This window comes from Bos javanicus, chromosome 5 (assembly GCF_032452875.1).
Source record: "Bos javanicus breed banteng chromosome 5, ARS-OSU_banteng_1.0, whole genome shotgun sequence".
Taxonomy (NCBI): Eukaryota; Metazoa; Chordata; class Mammalia; order Artiodactyla; family Bovidae; genus Bos; species Bos javanicus.
The window spans coordinates 81,895,510-81,917,230 of record NC_083872.1 but is presented as its reverse complement, the minus strand read 5'-3'; the positions used below and the strand labels follow the sequence as shown (position 1 = coordinate 81,917,230).

Sequence of the window (21,721 nt, the reverse complement as noted above, 5' to 3'; positions counted from 1 at the left end):
GCTCCTTGACATTGGGCTTGGTAATGATTTTTTAGGATCTGACACCAAAAACAAAGGCAACAAAAGCAAAAATACACAAATAGAACTATATAAAAAGAAAACCAAACCAAGGTTAGAAATAAAACAGATTGGCGGTTGCCAGAGGCAGGGAGTGGGAAGTGGGAAAAAATGGGTGAAGTGGGTCAAAGGGCAAAAGCTTCCAGTTATTAAATGACTCCTGGGGGTGTAACGTGAAGCATAGTAACTATCGGTACAAATACTGTGTTGCATATTTGAAAGTTCCTAAGAGAACAGATCTTAAAAATTCTCATTATAGGAAAGAAACTCTCTGGCTATATATATGGTAGCCAGTGTTGACTAGACTTCTTATTGTGATCATTTTGCAGTATATACAAATATTGAATCATTGTGTTGTATACCTGACATTAACATAACTTTGTTATATGTCAGTTATTCAGCTTCCTGGGTGGCTCAGGTGGTAAAGAATCTTTCTGCTTTGCAGGAGACCTGGGTTTGATCCCTTGGTCTGGAAGATCCCCTGGAGAATGGATTGGCTACCCCTGCCAGTATTCTTACCTGGAGGATTCCAGGGACAGAGGAGTGTGGCAGGATACAGTCCAAGGGATTGCAAAGAGGCAGACATGACTGTGTGAATAACATTATATGTCAGTTATATGTTAAAAAAGAGAGAGAGGAAACCAATCGTTGGATTTAGAGTAAATCCAAGATGATATCATGTCACAATTGTTAACTTAATTAAAAACTGTTTTATAAAAATTTTTAAATTGATAGGTACTAGAAAGTAGGAACTTGATATATCTTTTAAGGACACAGTTTAATCCATTAGAGCCTGCTCCCTAGAACTCCACAAATTTCTGCCCTTCCAAAGTACAAAATACATTTACCATATTGTAACATCCCCAGAAACTTCAGTTCATATCAGTAACAGCTCTGAGTCTAAAATACCATCTAAGTGTCATTAGCTAGAAAATCCCAAATGTTGTTACTAATTATCTAAACCAGATACAGGTGAGACTGGATATGATCCATCCTGGGGCAGAATTCTTCACTGGTACATCTGTCAAACTATATAACAAATCATCAATTTCTAGAATATAGTGGTTGAACACATATGGGATAGGCATTCCCATTTCAAAAAATAGGAATTGGAAGTAAAAAATGGGGACCACCAGATCTAAGCAAGTTTGAAACACAGAAGCACAAGGTCTTTTAGCTTTTAAGGCTTGAGAATAGTCTTGTCCGGCTTGATGCTCCACCCTGGGGGCTGAAAGCTGCAGTTGAGTGAGCCTCTGTAACTGTGACTTTGGCTTAGTCTGTATCTGGGTGCATGGCTGCAGCTGCTTTGCCCACTGTACTCATGGTTCTGGCCTGTTCATCCTCTACATCAGTGGCTTTGTCACCCTCTTCATGATTCTGCAGACTGTACACATAGCTTGAGCTTCTGCATCTAGGTCCATGGTCCTAGCCTCTCAACCCATGGCTCTGTTCTCAGAATCTTCCTGCTTTTACTTGAAGTTTATTGTATGTTTATAGCTATATAGCACTATCAGCCTGTGTATTCCTTGCTCAGTTCAGTTCAGTCGCTCAGTTGTGTCCAACTCTTTGCGACCACATTACCGCAGTATGCCAGGCCTTCCTGTCCATCACCAACTCCTGGAGTTTACCCAAACTCATGTCCATTGAGTTGGTATGCCATCTAACTATCTCATCCTCTGTCGTCCCCTTCTCCTCCTGCCTTCAATCTTTCCCAACATCAGGGTCTTTTCAGATGAGTCAGCTCTTCGCATCAGGTGGCCAAAATATTGGAGTTTGAGTTTCAACATCAGTCCTTCCAATGAACACCCAGGACTGATTTTCTTTAGAATGGACTGGTTGGGTCTTCTTGCACTCCAAGGGATTCTCAGGACTCTCCTCCAACACCACAGTTCAAAACCATCAATTCTTGTGCGTTCAGCTTTCTTTATAGTCCAACTCTCACATCCATATATGACTACTGGAAAAACTATAGCCTTGACTAGACGAACCGTTGCTGACAAAGTAGTCTCTGCTTTTAAATATGCTGTCTAGGTTGGTCATAACTTTCCTTCCAAGGAATAAGGGTCTTTTAATTTCATGGCTGCAATCACCATCTGCAGTGATTTTGGAGCCCAGAAAAATAAAGTCAGCCACTGTTTACTCTGTTTCCCCATCTATTTGCCATGAAGTGATGGGACTGGATGCCATGATCTTAGTTTTCTGAATGTTGAGCTTTAAGCCAACTTTTTAACTCTTCTCTTTCACTTTCAACAAACGGCTCTTTAGTTCTTCTTTACTTTCTGCCATAAGGATGGTGTCATCTGCATATCTGAGGTTATTGATTTTTTCCCCAGCAATCTTGATTCCAGCTTGTGCTTCCTCCAGCCCAGCGTTTCTCATGATGTTCTCTGCATATAAGTTAAATAAGCAGGGTGACAATATACAGCCTTGACCTACTCCTTTTCCTGTTTGGAACCGGTCTGTTGTTGCATGTCTAGTTCTAACCATTGCTTCCTGACCTGCATACGGGTTTTTCAAGAGGCAGGTCAGGTGGTCTGGTATTCCCATCTCTTTCAGAATTTTCCACAGTTTATTGTGATCCACACAGTCAAAGGCTTTGGCATAGTCAATAAAGCCGAAATAGCTGTTTTTCTGGAACTCTCTTGCTCTTTCGATGATCCAGCAGATATTGGCAATTAGATCTCTGGTTCCTCTGCCTTTTCTAAAACCAGCTTGAACATCTGGAAGTTCACAGATCATGTATTGCTGAAGCCTGGCTTGGAGATTTTTGAGCATTACTTTACTAGCGTGTGAGATGAGTGCAGTTGTGCGGTAGTTTGAGCATTCTTTGGTATTGCCTTTCTTTGGGATTGGAATGAAAACTGACCTTCTCCAGTCCTGTGGCCATTGCTGAGTTTTCCAAATTTGCTGACATATTGAGTGCTGCACTTTCACAGCATCATCTTTTAGGATTTGAAATACATCAACTGGAATTCCATCACCTCCACTAGCTTTGTTCGTAGTGATGCTTCTTAAGGCCCACTTGACTTCGCATTCCAGGATGTCTGGCTCTAGGTGAGTGATCACACCATCGTGATTATCTGGGTCATGAGGATCTTTTTTGTATAGTTTTTCTGTGTTCTTGCACCTCTTCTTAATATCTTCTGCTTCTGTTAGGTCCCTACCATTTCTGTCCTTTATTGAGCCCATCTTTGCATGAAATGTTCCCTTGGTATCTCTAATTTTCTTGAAGGGATCTTAGTCTTTCCTATTCTATTGTTTTCCTCTATTTCTTTGTATTGATTGCTGAGGAAGGCTTTCTTATCACACCTTGCTATTCTTTGGAACTCTGCATTTAAATGGGTATATCTTTCCTTTTCTTTTTGCTTTTCGCTTTTCTTCTTTTCACAGCTATTTGCAAGGCCTCCTCAGACAGCCATTTACTCTTTTTGTTGTGTTTTTGTTGTTGTTGTTGTTGTTCTTTGTAGAATCCCAGAAATCCAGTACCCTTCTCTCATTTCCTTCCATTTTTGTCTCTTTCTCTCCATCCAGGTTTGCTGGTATAACATTCTTAAAAACCTTGTGCATCTCCTGTGTAATCTGAAAGGATTAATGCCAATAAACAGGTGGTGGTTATTCAGTCACTCAGTTGTGTCTAACTCTTTTTAACCTCAGGGACTGTAGTATGACAGGCTTCCCTGTTCTTCACCATCTCCTTGAGTTTGGTCAAACTTATGTCCATTTAGTCAGTGAGGCCATCCAACCATTTCATCTTCTGTTGTCTCCTTCTCCTCCTACCTTCACTCTTTCCCAGCATAAGGATCTTATCCATTGAGTTGGGTCTTTTCCATTAAGTCGGCTCTTTGCACCAGGTAGCCAAAGTATTGGAGCTTCAGCTTCAGCATCAGCCCTTCCAATGAGTATTCAGTGTTGATTTATTTTAGAATTGACTAGTTTGATCTTCTTGAATTCCAAAGGACTCTCAAGAGTCTTCTCCAGCACCAGTTTGCAGGCATCATTTCTTCAGCACTCAGCCTATTTTATTGTCCAGTTCTCACATCCATCTGTGACTACTGAAAAAACTATAGCTTTGACTATATGGACCTTTGTTGGCAATGTAATGTCTCTGCTTTTTAATACGCTGCCTAAGTTTGTCATAGCTTTTCTTCCAAGGAGCAAGCATCTTTTAATTTCGTGGCTGCAATCACCATCTGCCGTGATTTTGGAGCTCAAATAAAGTCAGCCACTGTTTCCACTGTTTCCCTGCCTTTTTGCCATGAAGTAATGGGACTGGATGCCAGGATCTTTGTTTTTTGAATGTTGAGTTTTAAGCCATTTGTTTTATTCTCCTCTTTTACCTTCATCAGGAGGCTCTTTAGTTCTTCTTGGCATTCTGCCATAGGGTGTTGTCATCAGCATATCTGAGGTTATTGATATTTCTCCCAGCAATCTTGATTCCAGCTTATGCTTCATCAAGCCTGACATTTCACATGAAACCTGTATTTCCTAAAGCTGTAACTAGGTTCAACAAACTTGATGACTGATAATAGCAGAAATTTTTTCTCTCACAGATACAGGAAATAAAGTCTAAAATGAACATGTTGGCAGTGATGTTCTTGGAGTTGGCATTCTGTGCCTTGAAGTAGCTGAAGTCAGTTTCTGCCTCCTTCTTCACTAGTCTCACTCCCCTTTCTTATAGGGAAACTAATCTTAGAACTTAGGGTTCACTCTGTGTCCAAGGTAATCTTATCTTGGGATATCAAAGACCCTAGTTCCAAATTACATACACAGATACTAGCAATTAGGAGATTATCTCTTTTGAGGATGTCACAGTTCAATCCACTGCAGGGCACCAAAGGTGAATCTCAGTGTATTTTAAAATGTGAATGCAAATCATAATATGTGGATAGAAACACTCAGAATATGAAGACAAATGATGAAAACATGAAAAAATGACTTTTATTATTAAGCCATTTTTCTTTTCTCCATCAAGATATTAACTATTTTGAGAGACAGTGTTGTTAGAAAGTCCCTTTCTGTTATAAGAATTTAAAATATAGCCAAACTTTGGAGAGCAGGCTTAAAATGAGAAAAGTTGTAAGAAATTAGAATTTGATGATGTTGATATCCTTACTGAATGGTGGGGTAATGTTTGTAGATGTATACGTAAGGCATAAGTCTTTCCCATTAACTGTTGCAAGCTGTCTGCTCTTCCTTCTTTCCCTGTCTTTATCCTCCTTTCTTCCTTCCTTCCTCCTTTTCCTTCATCATCTTTTCCTCTCCCTTTCTCCTTTCCATTCCTTTCTTTTCTTTCTGTTTGGCTTGAATTAGCTTTGAGCATCTGCTTCTCAAGGCACTTTGCCTTTGAAGACTTTAACAAAGTTGAAAATAAATAGTAATTTGTTTTAAATGTGGCACAGAGTGGAGTTTCTGCCTTTCCCTTTGGAGCAAATAATAAGGTGACATTGAAGTAGCAATAGGAGCAATGCCAATCCAATCAACAAATTAGCTAAGAATTTAGCCAGGGTTATGCAAGGGGCCAAATTCTCAGGCTTTGAAGGATTTGGCCTTTATTCTTTAATGGGTTATATTTGGTGGAGAAATTGTTTTGTTAACAGAGCAATGATAGTGACAACAATAATGGCACTGCTATAAACATACCATCTTCTGTTACGGATTGCACTTGAGTAGTTGTTTTCATCTTTAAACTAAATCGGCTATGGCCTGCTTACTCATTTCTCATTTGAAGGTATTAATTCTTTCCTAAAAGTTTGCTTTAGACATGGATGTGACGTTGTCACATTTGCGTTTTGTAAGGTGGCATGTAGGAAAGTCAGTTACCTCAGTGCTGGTGTGAAGACATCATGGGACTTTTTTTGCATACCATCATCCATTGTATCTGTTAGAAAAGTTCGAGAAGAAGCTTGTTTCATTATGTTTTTTTTGACTGAGAGGGGGACACAGAGCCAATAGTTTGGGTTCTGTGTGCTGATGAAATCCATACAGGTGGGCTAAGTTGGCCATTAGTGGGTCAGGGCCAGACATGAAAATTAACTCTTTGAAAAATTTTGGAAATCTTAAGCTAATGGGACATACATATTAAGGGTGTCTGTTTCAGTACTGGATACAGTTGATTATGGCACTAAGGCTTTATTTCCATATGTAAGATTACTTTACCTTTAGGCTGATTCTTCCATGCTTGTGTTATTTTTTTTTCTCCCTTTTTATATTTGGCTAAGAATTTGAGTTAGCCTGTGAAACTGACTTGGTAATACTTTGAAGGATCCTGTCATGTATTGTTTTTACTGGTTGTGTAGGGAAACTAAGAAATGAGGGGGCAAGGAGGCAAAGATTAAACGTACATTCAATGGGAAAGACTTTGCTGCATCATGCCAGTGAAACCTACTTTTCTTTATTATAGAACACAACTAGGCTTGTTGCAGCTATTGAATGTGGGGTCAGTAAGAGATGGAGAGGTGGTGTTTTATTGTTTTTGTTCTGTTTTGACAAAGTGGATTCCTATGGGATAATTTCATCTTTGTGCTTTTCTGACATTTATAATTGGGCCATATGTTGGATTCTTCAGATTTTGGTGGGAGCAGTTTATACCATTTCTCACTCCAAATCTTTCAGTGCATTGGTTAGATGTTATCCCACTATTTTTATTTTGATTTCTTGCTCTGCAAATTTCCTTTTGGAATATCTGGAGATGGTTATGACTGCCTTACCCAATATAGTGGATTTGTAAGGGATATAATCTTGTGGCTTCAGAGAGAGAGTGGTGATGACACCTGAATTAGAAAACTTTTCTCAATCAGGCTATATTAGCTAATTATATTCTACTAATTATGCTCAGCCTAATTATAGACTTGTTCTTGGCCAAAGAATTTGGAAAGTGAAAAGCAACTGCTTTCTAATAGGTGAAGTAGAATGGTGGATTGGACTTGTGAATTTTCCTTTCTCCCTCTGTCCCTCCCTCCCTCCCTCCATTCCTTGCTTCCTACCTTCTGTCCTTCTCAAGTTTTTTTTTAAACTACTGTAATAATTCATTCCAAATACATCAGTCAAATGTTGCCTTTTACCATCTTTACTGGAGAGGATCCTGCTACTATGCATCAATCAATTTATTAGAGATGATTAGTATGGGCTTCCCAGGTGGCACTAGTAATAAAGAACCTGCTTGCCAATGCAGGAGACATAAGAGACATGGCCTTGACCCCTGAGTTGGGAAGAGCCCCTGGAGGAGGACATGGCAACCCACTCTAGTATTCTTCCCTGGACAATCCCATGGACAGTGGAGCTTGGCAGGCCGTAGTCTATAGGGTCGCACAGAGTTGGACACGACTGAAGCGACTGTGCACACAGCACACAGTATGGGTTCTACTGGATTTTTTAATGGCCAATAATAATGTGAATTGTTAAGTGTTTATCAGCTTTTCCCATAAGCTTTGGCTTAAAAATATTTTTCTGCATGAATTGTGATTCAAATATTTGAATAGAGTTTTGCCATCAATATAGCAATGAGATTTTAAAGTTTTTTTAAAGTTGCCAGTTTCTCATTTTCCCATGAAACATCTATATTTGTTAATTTTGTGGTTCCTATTTACCCGTGTATTCAATCAAAGATAATTTTTCAGCAACAAACGTGCAGGCATATTAAAATACTAGACTTAATGTATGTTTAATAATTTTGACAAAGGATTGATATTGGGTGATTGTGGGTAGCAGAGAATTGGTTAATGTGCTTCTGGTAACATTTGAAAAGCACCTTTCACATTTTTGTCAGACCAGAATTTCTGGTTGACAGTAATGAATTGATGAATGACCATTTCATTTTTACCAAGAGTGATCAGTTTGTGTGTTATTTTCATCAGATATTGTTCATTGTTGTTCAGCTGCTAAGTTGTGTCCGACTCTGCAATTCCATGGACTGTAGTATGTCAGGCTTCCCTGTCCTTCACTATCTTCTGGAGTTTACTCAAACTCATGTCCTTCAGAAGGAGTGACTTATGACAGATTAGTCTATTTATTAATGAGTTTTTATAGAAAGCAAATCTATTAAAAAGCAGTTTGGAATGTACTCAGATATCAGATAGTTCAGTCTTTGTCATGATATTTTTTAGTAAACATCAGGCTGGCAGATCAGAAGATGTGATTTAGCCTTTGCCCTGCCCTCTCTGATAACTCAGTGATCTTGAACAAATTTCTTGGTCTCTCAGCCTTAGTTTCCTCATTTGTAAAATAAATGCATTGAAAAAACTTACCTTTGAAGTCCTGTTTAGAAACTCTGTAGCTTTATTTAAGGTGAGGGCATTTTCCTGAATTTTCCCATTCTAATGATGGTTTGGGGTTTGACATTTTGAAAGAAAGCTATCATTGTGGTCAGATTTGGTTTTGACTGCTTTGAACATAGGTTGTAAATTTTTGGCTCTATTTTCTTGAAATAAGAATTTCAGGCCATGTATGACTATTTGGTTATTCCTGTGTTTTTCTTTTGGTAACTGGGAAGCCTGGTCTGTTACAATGTAGTTGTATGATTACCATCAGTAACTTTGAAGTAAGCAAAGTGGGTTGATTTATCTAGCTAGTTTTAACATACAGTATCATACAATGATATCATAGAATGTTATTCATTGTTGTTCAATTGCTAAGTTGTGTCTGACTCTTTGCGACCCCATGGACTGTAGCACACCAGACTTCCCTGTCCTTCACTATCTTCTGGACTTTTCTCAAACACATGTCTGTCAGGAGTTGGTAGTATATTTTTGAAATGATTTCATCCAACTCTCTTATTTAATAGGTAAAGAAACCTGCTCAAAGATGTTTCTTAATTTACATGCTGGGCTTATATCAGAAAAAGAACATTGATCATAATCTCATTCATTCATTCACTCAACAAACAGATATGTGAATCTATCAAATAGCCTTCTTTTTGAAGACCAAATTTTAAATACATTTTTAACAATTCTTATTATGATTTTAAATAACTCTCTCTGTTGAGCACCATTCTTACTTACCTAATGTATTTGGCCTTCAGATCCTGTCCATTCAATCTCATCTTTATTCAGTCCTTATTTAGTGAACTGACATTATATACAAGGTGCCGTTTGAGATATGTATGTTCAATGGCAAGTGAAATTTCGCCTTCCTAAATTGAACTTAATGTCAGATTTTGAAATCTCCTTACTGTCAGTCTTTTCTTCACTTTCCAAAGTGCCATAGGGTTAAGAGTATCATCATTATCTTCCGCAGTATGTGAGAAAGATGGGCAATGAAGAGTACAAAACAGTAAGTAGTGATAAGTGCAATGAATAAAAATAAAGCATGATTAGTGGACAATGATGAGTGTGTGCTGTTTTATATAGGGTGGTCATCGAGCATCCCTCTGGTACAATGGTTTTTGAGTAGTATTCAGAGGAAATGAGTGTGTGATATCTGGGGTGAAGAGTATATCAAACACAGCAAATAACTTCAATAGCCTTATGGTAATAATGTGCTTATAATGGTTTGAGGAAGGCCAGTGACAACAGATGGAAGATTTAGGGAGAGAGGGGTATAACTTTGGGCTATGAGAGGGATTATAGAGTTTATTTGCAGTAATGTGGAAGCTTAGAAATTGTAGTCAGATGTGTGATATTTTTTTATTTAACAGATATTTATTGAGTACCCACACTATGCCTGGTAATATTTTACATGTTACGGATACTGTGGTGAACAATTTATGCCATCATAGAAATTACATTCTTTGTGATTGCCCTCAAGTTTTAGGGTGAAGTGTCTGCCTAAAATGTGGGAGACATAGCTTCAATCCCTGGGTTGGGAAGATCCCCTGGAGAAGGAAATGGCAACCCACTCCAGTACTCTTGCCTGGAAAATCCCATGGACTGAGAAGCCTGGTAGGCTACAGTCCATGGGGTTGCAAAGAGTCGGACACGACTGAGCGACTTCACTTTCACTTTCAAGTTTTGAAGGACTATTTTTGCTGCAGTCTTGGAAGAAGGGTAGAATCAAAGAGGCAGGGATGTTGAGAAATGATCGTAGTGTGGACTAGAGAAGTAGCAGTGGAGATGTTGACAACTGTCCAGATTGTAGATCATGAGATGGAGACATTAGGAGGTTTAAATAAGTAAATAAATGACCCAATATTTGCAAAGGGTTTGGAACAGTGCCTGGCACACAGTTGTATTGCTAGAGACTTTGTTAAAGAAATTTTAATCAGGTGTTTTAGCCTTTGTTGACATTAACAAAGTTAAAGACTTTGTTAAAGAAATAAAAATGAACATCAAGCCAGTAGGGTTTTGTGACATATTACTTGTGGATTGTGATGGGAAAAAAGGAGAGAAACTAAAAATGATTTCAGAATTTTTTTGAGGGAAGGGAAGATTAGTAAAGGAAAATAAAAGGTTTGACATTGGACATGTTAATTTTGAGATTTCTTTTAGATATACATGTAAAGAGCTTAAGAGGCAGCTAGATAAAGAAATCTGAGGATTAGCTATGGCAGAATTGGGGATAAAATTTAAGAAGTAGTACAAAGATGATATTTAAGTTTATTTATCAGTTGAACAAGTTAAAGAAGAGGTCTCATTCTCAGGAACTCCTGCAGTTTGAGATTGGGGCAGTGAAGAATAGCAAACAGGATGGACTGAGAAGGAGAAGAAACGAATGAAGAAAATATTTCAAGAAGGAAGAGGGGTGGATTGGGCTTGGTGATTGGCAGCAATAGAGGCTACATGATTTTTGAATCTTTTTATATTTTCTTAAAAAAAAAAAAAAAAACTAGTCTAAGGTAGTTAAGGGGGAAAAGTCCATAAGTAACATCTTGAATAGGAAAATAGATGTCAGTTATGCTTATATGACTTATGGTGCAGAAGCTAGTAGAGCTGAACCATTGATGGCAACAAGATAGGCATGTCTCTCACATCCCTGCTTGAGTGATGGAGGGGAACATAAAGGGGATTTAGGGTGGTTCTGGGGGCCTAGAGACCCAAGTATTGCCATGCCAAAAGAAGCAGTTCCCACTCAGAGTAGAGGATCTGGAAGGACTGAGGACAGCAGCTAAAGCTGGCTGAGTCTCTGAGCCCTCATTTCTTTTGGAAATACACAGAGAAAGTACCCATCTTAAAGTCATCCATGCTAAGGAGGATGGTAAAGCATCGGACAGACACTGAAGGGGGAGAATGTTCAGATACTGGTAGGGAGGGTATCAGAGAAAGCATTTATCAGAAAGTACTCAAGAAGTCGCTGCATTGGAAAAACACTTTTTTCTTTTTAAAACCTTATAATAGCAACAGAAGAGGAAGCCCTAGAATCATGAGGAAGTTCTTCAGGCTAACTTCAACTCAGAGTAAACTACTACATGGTTAAGAGAAAAGGATTGCTGCGGAACTGAGTACAGTGATGGAAGCATTTGAACAGCAGGAAAAATCAGAAATAGAACAACAGTTCAGAAATGAGAAAAGAACAAATAAGATATAGCTGATAGAAAAAAGACATAAAAGAAAAAAAATCCCAAAATGAAGATTAAGCCTGAAGGAATAAAAGAGGGAATGCAATAGTATAGAAAGAAAAAAATAATAAAGCATGACAAAATGAAAACTAACATAAATGAAGAAGAATTTGAGAGAAAGGAATAATTATAGAAAACAAACAGTATGTTCGTTTTTACCCGATCCAGTATGTGTGTAATTGGATTCCCCGAAGAGGAAGACTAAAGAGGTGAAACAGAACTGTATGAAAAATGTAATTCAACCACCTTACATGATATGAAAGAAGACTGGGACCTATTTTGAAAATGTACATGTATACCTGAAAAAATAGACCCCTAACAGTCAATTATGGGAGAAGGCAATGGCACCCCACTCCAGTACTCTTGCCTGGAAAATCCCATGGACGGAGGAGCCTGGTAGGCTGCAGTCCATGGGGTCCTTAAGAGTCAGACACGACTAAGCGACTTCACTTTCACTTTTCACTTTCATGCATTGGAGAGGGACATGGCAACCCACTCCAGTGTTCTTGCCTGGAGAATCCCAGGGACGGAGGAGCCTGGTGGGCTGCCGTCTGTGGGGTCGAGCAGAGTCGGACACGACTGAAGTGACTTAGCAGCAGTAACAGTCAATTATGAGACATCTTCTAGTGACTTTAAACAAAGTGTTTTTCAAAATAATACCTTGGAAATCTGTAACTCCAGTGACTCTGCTTTTTTGGTTTTCCCAGGATAGTCTATATTTATACTGTTATCCTAGTGCAGTTATTAGGGAGAAGGCAATGGCACCCCACTCCAGTACTCTTGCCTGGAAAAACCCCATGGACGGAGGAGCCTGGTAGGCTGCAGTGCATGGGGTCGCTAAGAGTCGGACACAACTGAGCGACTTCACTTTCACTTTTCACTTTCATGCATTGGAGGGGAAATGGCAACCCACTCCAGTGTTCTTGACTGGAGAATCCCAGGGATGGTGGGGCCTGGTGGGCTGCCGTCTATGGGGTCGCACAGAGTTGGACAGGACTGAAGTGACTTAGCAGCAGCAGCAGCAGTGCAGTTATTAACAGAAACTCCTTTTATTCTCAAAAGTGACCCAATTTGGAAAATAAATTGTATAGTCAATCTAAATATAAAATAAAATTAGATCCATGACAGACGTTTTAAAAAACACACTATATGCCAACAAAATAATGTAAGATAATTAGAATACTAAAATAAAGTATGAATCAGCACAGCTAACTGGTTTTCTATTTTAAAAGCTGCAAATGGTTCTCAGCAATCAGAAACGTAAAGATTATTATTCTCTTGGTTGTTTATGAGAAATATTTCACCTCAGTGAATTCCAAGAAGTAAAATTTTAAAACCAGCATTCTCTGATCAGAGTAAAACAAAATTAGAAATGAAATAGCAAAATCAAAGAAAATTAAATTGACACAAACATACTATTTTTTTCTTCCACCAGTGTAGTTTTTTGGCGTTCATGTAACATTTGCAGAACGTATAATTCATCATTTAAAATGATATAAAATATAGTTCAGTGTTTTTTTTAAGTATATTCACAATATTGTTGTACTGTCACTAGTATCTAACTGGCCAGATAGTATCATCACCTGAAGCAGCCTTGAATGCATTAAGCAGTTGCTCCCTAGGTCTCTTCTCCCCCAGCGCCTGACAGTTGCCAATCTACTTTCTGTTTCTGGATTTACCTATTTTACCTATTTACCTACTTTGGACATTTCCTCATAAAATGAAACCATGGAATATGCAGCCTCTCGTGTCTAGCTACTTCGGCATAGCATAATGGTTTCAAGGTTCTTTCATATTAAAACATGTATCATTTCATTCCTTTTATGGGTGAAGAATATTCACTTGTATGGATAATACTTCATTTAAAAAAGCTATTAGTTGATGAAAATTTACATTGTTTTTACTTTTTTGCTATTATTAAATAATGCTCATGTGGACGTTTGTGTCCAAGTTTTTGTGTAAATGTATATTTTCAATGCCCTTGGGTGTATAATTAAGAGTGAAATTTCTGGGACATTTGGTAAGTCTATGTTTAATTAAATCTACCTTTAATTTTTTGAGAAGCTACCAAACCTTTTCAGTGTTGAAGAACCATTTTACATTTCAACCAGCAAAGTGGAAGGGTTTCAGTTTCTCCACCTCCTTACTAATACTTACTTTATGAATTTTAATTATAGCCATGCTGGTGGATGCCAGTGGTTTTGACTTGAATTTCTATAATGGCTAATGATGTTGAACATTTGTTTCTTTGGAGAAATAGCTACGCAAGTTCTTTGCCCATTTTCAAAGTTTGGTTATCTTTTTGTTGCTGATTTACAAGAGTTGCTTATATATCCTGGATAACAGATCTTAGATCTGTTGATATTTTTACAGATATTCAGTGGGTTTCTTTTCTGCTTTCTTAGTAGTATCCTTTAATGCACAAAGTTTTAAGTTAGGTATTTAGGTTCTTTGCTTGTGCTTATATTTTAGTGTCATAGTTTTAGAAACTGTTACCTAATCCAAGGTGATAAAGGTGTGTACCTATCTTTTCCTACAAGAATTTAGTAGTTTTATCTTTTCGATTCAGGAATTTGATTCATTTGGTTTTAATATTTATACATCATGTGAGTTGGGGTTCCAGGTTTAGCCTTTTGCATGTGTGTCCAGTTTCCCACCATCATTTGTTGATAGAATTATTCTCTCCCTATTGAACTGACATGTTTACTCTTGTCAAAAATCAGTTGCTTATAGATACATAAACTTATTTTGAAGCACTCATTTTTATTTTCCACTGGAACCTCTATCCTTAAGCAAATATTACATTGTTTTGGCTACTGCAGCCCTTTGCTCAGTTTTGGAATTAGGACGTGTAAGTCCTCTGACGTTGCTTTATTTTTTGAAATTATTTTAGCGACTTATAATCACTTGCAATTCTATATGAATTTTAGGATGAGCTTGTCTGATTCTTCAAAATAAAGTCACTGGAATTTTGATAGGGATTGCATTGAATCTATAGATAAAATTTGGGAGTGGTGACACTTAACATATTAAATCTGCAAATCCAGGAATACAGGATGTCCTTCCTATTTTTTAAGACTCTACAATGTTTTATAGTTAGTAGTGTAAAAATTTCACACTTCTTTGGTAAAAAAGTATTTCTAAGTATTTTAACCTTTTTTATGCTATTGTAAATGGAATTGTTTTCTTTATTTCATATTTGGATTGTTCATGAAAGTGTGTAGAAATACAACTGATTTTGTGTGTTAATTTTGTTTCTTATAATGTTGTTGAACTTGTTTATTTAATAGTATTTAATAATATTTTGTTTATTAGACCTAATAGTTTTTCAGTTTCCCATATGTAAAATCATGTCTTCTGAAAATCAGGATAGTTTTACTTCTTCATTTCTAATCTAATAATTTCTAAGAACTCTTTTTATTTATTTTTCTTGCCTGATGCCCTTGCTAGAATTTCAGTATACTGTTTAATGGAGTTGGAAAGAGTAGGCATTCTTGTCTTGTTCCTGATGTTAGGGGAAAGTCTTCAGTCTTTCATCAATAATATGATTTCAGCTGTTTGAGAAACTGAGTAGCTATTTCTCCAAAGAAACAAATGTTCAACATCATTAGCCATTATAGAAATTCAAGTCAAAACCACTGGCATCCACCAGCATGGCTGTAATTAAAATTCAGAAAATAAGTATTGGTAAGGAGGTGGAGAAACTGAAACCCTTCCACTTTGCTGGTTGAAATGTAAAATGGTGCTTCCACAGTGAAAAAGGGATTTTCACAATGTCTTTTATCAGGTTGAAGATATTGCTTTTTGTTCTTAATTTTCTGAATATTTTCATCATGAAAGTTAGCTTGATCTTGTCACTGTTTTTCTAGGTACTGAGATAATCTTGCAGGCTTTTATTTCCTTCATTGTTTTAATGTGGTATATTAAATGGATTGATTTTTATATGTTGAACCACCTATACATTCCTGAGATAACTTACACTTGGTCCTAGGCTATAGACTTTTAAATATGCTGTTGGATTCTGCTTACTGCTTTGTCTTTTTCTTGTGTTGTCTTTGTGTGGCTTTGCATTAGTGTAATACTGGCCTTATAGAATTAGTTAGGGCATGTTTTCTCATCTATATGAGAAAGGTTGGTGTTAATCCTTTTGTAAACATTTGTTAGAATTCACCACTAAAGTCATTTGAAAGAAAGGATTTTCTTTTGTGTGAAGTGTTTTTGATTACTGGATTCAGTCTCCTTACTTGTTATAGGTCTGTTTGGTTTTCTGTTTCTTCTTGAGTCAATTTTGGTAGTTTGCATATTTCTAGGAATTTGTGCCTTACAACTTTGTTATCTAATTTGTTGGCATGTTGTTTTTGTTCAGTCACTAAGTCATATCTGACTCTTTGCAGCCCCATGAACTGTAGTGTGCCAGGATTTCCTGTCCTTCACTTTCTCCCAAACTTTGCAAAAATTCATGTCCATTGAGTTGGAGATGCTATCTAACCATCTCATCCTCTGCTACCCTCTTCTCCTTTTACCTTCAATCTTTCCCAGCATCAGGGTCTTTTAGTGGTTCATAATATTTTTGTATGTTCTTTTTGTTTCTTTAAGTTCAGTAGTAAGCCCTTTCCTTGTTATTAATTTTACTAATTTGACTTATCCCTTATCTCTTTTTTTTTTTTTTTCCTGCCTTGGTCAATGAATGTTTGTCGTATTGCTGATTTTTTATAAAGAACCAACTTTGGTCCAGTTGATTTTCTCTATTGATTTCTATTCTTTTCTTTATTTTCTTTTAGTTTCCTTCATTATGCTTGCTTTGGTTTATTCTTCTTTTTCTAGTTCCTTAAGGTGAAAGGTTAGGTTATTGGTTTGATGTTTTCTTTTTTTAATATAGATTTTTAATTTCCCTTGTGATTTCCTCTTTGACTAATGGGTTACATAGGAATATGTTGTTTGATTTCTACAAATTTGTGAATTTTCTCATTTTTTTACTGTTATCTCAAATTTCATTCCCTTGTAGTTGAAGAGAATGCTTTGTATAACTTCAGTATTTTAAAATTTATTAAGACTTGTTTTGTGGTTTACCATGTAGTCTATCCTGGAGATTGTTTCATGTCTACTTGAGTATAATGTGTATTCTGTTGTTGGGTGATGTATTCTATAGTTTCATTTCTTATAGTTGGTGTATGTGTTGTTCAGTCTTCTATCATTTATTTTTTTGGGGGCTCCAAAATCATTGCCAATGGTGATTGCAGCCATGAAATTAAAAGACACTTACTCTTTGGAAGGAAAGTTATGATCAACCTAGACAGCATATTTAAAAGCAGAGACATTACTTGGTCACCAAAGGTCCATCTAGTCAAGGGTATGGTTTTTCCAGTAGTCATGTATGTATGTGAGGGTTGGACTGTAAAGATAGCTGAGCACCGAAGAATTGATGCTTTTGAACTGTGGTGTTGGAGAAGACTCTTGAGAGTCCCTTGGACTGCAAGGAGGTCCAACCAGTCCATCCTAAAGGAAATCAGTCCTGAATATTCATTGGAAGGACTGATGCTGAAACTGAAACTCCAATACTTTGGCTATCTCATGCGAAGAGCTGACTCATTGGAAAAGACCCTGATGCTGGAAAGGACTGAAGGCAGGAGAAGAAGGGGATCATAGAGGATGAGATGGTTGGATGGCATCACCAACTTAATGGACATGAGTTTGCGTAAACTCTGGGAGTTGGTAATGGACAGGAATGCCTGGTGTGCTGCGGTTAATGGGTTCGTAAAGAGTCGGACACGACTGAGCGACTAAACTGAACTGATATCAATAATGAGAATTTCAGCATAATCCAACAAGCATTTGTCAATAGCTACTGTATTCTAAGGGGCTTCCCAGGTGGCGCTAGTTGTAAAGAACCCACCTGCCAGTGCAGAAGATTAAGAAACTCGGGTTCAGTCCTGGGATGGGAATATCCCCTGCAGAAGGACATGGCAACTCACTCCAGTATTCTTGCCTGGAGAATCCCATGGACAAAGGAGCCTGGCAGGCTACAGTCCATGGGGTTGCACAGAGTTAGACACAACTGAAGCAACTTAGCACATGCTGTATTCTAAGGCATGTGCAAAGCAATAGATTGCTGTTCCTTTGATGTAAGAAGATGTAGCCATGGGTTAAGTGTTTATTTTCAACTGCAATAAAATATGTCATAGAACATTTTTATCATTTATAAAATGTCTATTTGAAAGACCTGTTATATGAATTGCTTAATATATTGTACTCTGTGTGTTCCTTTAATAGCACTCCAATACTTTTTAATGGTTCATGTCATTATTCAGAACCATAGTTGCTGAATGGTCAAACTTTGTTATTGAAATGGTGCATATTCATCTTCAATTTCTAAATAATGATGTAAAAGTAGAATATATTCTGTTTCATTTAGCAGATCTAAATGAATTTGCTTTGCTTTAGATTGTAAAACACTAAAAAGCTTTTGGACCTTTTTGGTTCTAAATTTCAATTCTGAATTAAAGAGATTAGTTGGTAATAGGTATTGTCAATGAGAGAAAAAAGTAAATTAACATTTAATTAGTTAAGTCTGAAAAATCTTGGTTTTAGTAAAATTAAATTGTTTCTTTGCTTCTCGGTTTGTAGGAGGTTTAATATTGTAATACATATTGTTAATTTCCAGAATTTGTTTGCCCATGTAACCTATTTTATATGCTGCTACTGCTGCTGCTAAGTCGCTTCAGTCGTGTCCGACTCTGTGCGACCCCATAGACGGCAGCCCATCAGGCTCCACCATCCCTGGGATTCTCCAGGCAAGAACACTGGAGCGGGTTGCCATTTCCTTCTCCAATGCATGAAAGTGAAAAGTGAAAGTCAAGTCGCTTAGTCATGTCTGACTCTTAGCGACCCCATGGACTGCAGCCTACCAGGCTCCTCCGTCCATGGGATTTTCCAGGCAAGAGTACTGGAGTGGGGTGCCATTGCCTTCTCCGTAGTTTGTTATTAATCAATGGCATTAAGGTAGAGTATATGCTTCTCAAGAACTGCTTAAGATGTTCGAATGTGATGTGAAAAGAAAATGTCATAATACCTGTTTCTCTTTATTTTTTTAAATCTTGAAAACTAAGAAAAACAAAATCTATGTTATTATTCATCATAGAAATTGATACCTTTGCCCTCCTAGGTGCCTTTATGAAAGTCACATACCATTAGTGAGATAACCTGACCTGAATGGGAGTTCGAAAGTGATGAGTTGGTGGTGCTGTCCACATGCGTTTGCTTGTTTTTAGTATAATAGAATGTATGAGCTTGCTTTACTAGGTGATTGGATTTTGCTGCTTTGTTATTTAGTTTTGACTAAAACAACTCTTTAGTCCATCTTAAAGGAGATCAGTCCTGGGTGTTCATTGGAAGGACTGATGTTGAAGCTGAAACTCTAATACTTTGGCACCTGATGCAAAGAGCTGACTCATTGGAAAAGACCCTGATGCTGGGAAAGATCGAGGGCAGGAGGAAAAGGGGATGACAGAAGATGAGATGGTTGGATGGCATCACTGGCTCAATGGACATGAGTTTGTGTAAACTCTGGGAGTTGGTGATGGACAGGGAGGCCTGGAGTGCTGCGATTCATGGGGTTGCAAAGAGTCGGACATGACTGAGCAACTGAAATGAAAACAACTCTCACAGAAATGGGAAAATGACTTTAAAAAAAGATTGCTGCCATGAGCCATAGATTGATAATCATACCAAGAAAAATCAGTGTCTATATCAAGGGCCCTTATTGGTCCTTTATGTTTAGGCTTTTTGGTAAAGAGTGATTTAGCTAGAGAAAGATACATAAAGCTATATACTGGAAAAGGCAATTAGAATTTGATAATGAAATAACAATTCTTGAATAAGTTAAGTATAAGCAGTTTATAAATGAGGAATTGGTAACATTCCCAGGTGGCACTAGTGGTAAAGAACCGGCCTGCCAATGCAGAAGACATAAGAGATGCAGGTTCGATCCCAGGGTCAGGAAGATCCCCTGGAGGAGGGCATGGCAACCCACTCCAGTATTCTTGCCTAGAGAATCCCATGGACAGGGAAGCCTGGAGGGTTACAGAGCATATGGTCGCATAGAATTGGCCATGACCAAGCCAAGTTGGCACATACTCTCACAAGAATACATGAACAAGAACTGTTTTTCTTGTCTTTTTTCCTAAATATCATTAATTTGCTCACCAAGTCCACTGAGGTGATGATGTAGTCATTCAGAGTCCCTGGCTGACAGAGGCCCTCCTGCTGTTTACAGCACATGGCTTTAATTGTCATCCAGGGCAATGACATCAGCAAGCAAATAGTGGGGGACAAAGGAAGTGTGTGGAGGATTTGTTGGAGGTTTTGTGGTTCAGGTCTGAAATGGTGTGCATCACTTCTACCTACCTGACATTCCTAAAATAAATCATACTTGGTTGAGATGTATTATTTATTTATTGCTAGATTCCATTTACTAATATTTTATGTAGAATTTTAGTTTTTGTTTTCATAAAAGAGATTGGTTCATAATTTTATCTTTGCAGATTGAAGTATAAGGGATATGCTTTCTTAGTAAAATATGTGGGGAAATATTCCCTCTTTTTCCATTCTCTGGAAGATTTTGTGTAAGAGTTCTGTTATTTATTAATTGTTTATTAAAAGTAACCTTTTTAATAATCTGCACTTATATGTTTCTAGGTCAGAAGTTTTATTTTGTTCTTAATATAAGATAGGTACTTTTTTTTTTAAACACATACAAAATTTTTCAGAATTTTTATTTCATCTTCTTTCAGTTTTGTTTTTTTTTTCCCTAGGAGTTTTTTCATTTTACCTAAAATTTCATATTTATTGCTGTAATATTTAACAATATCTTACTATTTGTTTAGAAAAATCTATTGGTTGTATAATATCCTGAATTCATGAGTAATATTAGAAATTTTTGTTTTTTATTTTCTTCATCACTTTATTGTTCCTGTCTTGCTAGATTTTATTTTTTCTTCTTTCTTTGGATTATTTTTTTAACAATTGTTTTACATAAATATTTGTCTTTTTATTTTGTCTCTTGTCTTTTTAAAGGTTTTTTTTTTTTAATATACTTTCAATCATTTATTTCTCTTTTGCTGTAGGTTTTCCCTATCTTTTGGTCCTCTAATCCTGCTTTCTGCTGTTTTACCTATTATTTACCTCATTTATCACATTGAGTTGTAGAATTTGTTTTATGAATTCCAATTCTTTGAAGAAATTCTCTGTACTATCCACTTTCCCCACTTCTCTATTTTCTTGTGTGTATTTATTCATAAATATTGTAAACTTTTTGATAACTAATATCTGAATCACCCATGGGTCTATTTCTTTTGTCTTTTCTATTTTATGTTTCTTTGGTCTCATCTGTTATCATTTCTGATAATTTGCATTAAAAGCTTTACATTGTGTTTGAAAAATTGGAAAGGTTCTGTAGGATGTTAACATTCTCCAAAGAGAGTTCAGCTTCTCCTTTCCTTGGAAGGTAGAATGAGGGTTTGTTCTCCTTAATCTAGTAGTTCTCAAATTTTGTCACATATTGAACTGTTGACATGTGTGTATTACTGGAGAAGTAACGAAAAAAAAAAGGTTCTGGCTTTTTGGATGACACAGGGCCTCCTGTCTCTAGATCCAGGTCCACAGTTGCCAGATGTCTCAAGAGATAACACCATTGCCTTGGGTTATCTTACCTGTGAGCATGGTTTTCCTTTCTCAATTATGGTTTCCCTTTAATCTCACATTGCTATCTTCAGAATGCTTTTAAACAAAGTTTTTTTGAATGGGTTTCTCTTTGTTTTCAGCTTCAACATTGGTGTGCCACAAATCACTCACATCACTTATAAATGCAAAAGTCAATGGTGTGTTATTTTGTAAACAACAGCAACAACAACAAAAAAAAACAAAAACAAATCATAGCTTAGTTTCTTATTTTCTTTCAGGAAAAGCATAAACAAGAATTGGAAGATATGAGGAAAGCGGGTCATGAAGCCCTCAGCATTATTGTGGATGAATATAAGGTAGTTATTTGAGAATCTGTTTCCTTTATTCTTTTAAAGTTTGGCAGATTTTAGTAAAAACATTATGTATATGCAAATAATCACAAATTATAGAATTGTTATTATATTTTCATATGGAATTCCTTTCTGTTGATCAATAGTG

At 37.0% G+C, this 21,721-nt stretch overlaps 1 protein-coding gene across 16 annotated transcripts in view; it reads left to right on the top strand.

Annotated features, from left to right (window-relative positions):
* CCDC91 (coiled-coil domain containing 91) overlaps positions 1-21,721 on the top strand; it is a 395,073-nt gene that overhangs the window by 194,838 nt on the left and 178,514 nt on the right. For 14 of the 16 annotated variants that reach the window (XM_061417523.1, XM_061417535.1, XM_061417531.1 and 11 more), the window contains one exon: positions 21,502-21,579. The exons of the other annotated variants lie outside the window; for them this stretch is intronic. In XM_061417523.1, coding sequence (XP_061273507.1) covers positions 21,502-21,579 — 78 coding nt within the window. The remainder of the gene's footprint in view (positions 1-21,501; positions 21,580-21,721) is intronic. 16 annotated transcript variants of the gene reach the window in all.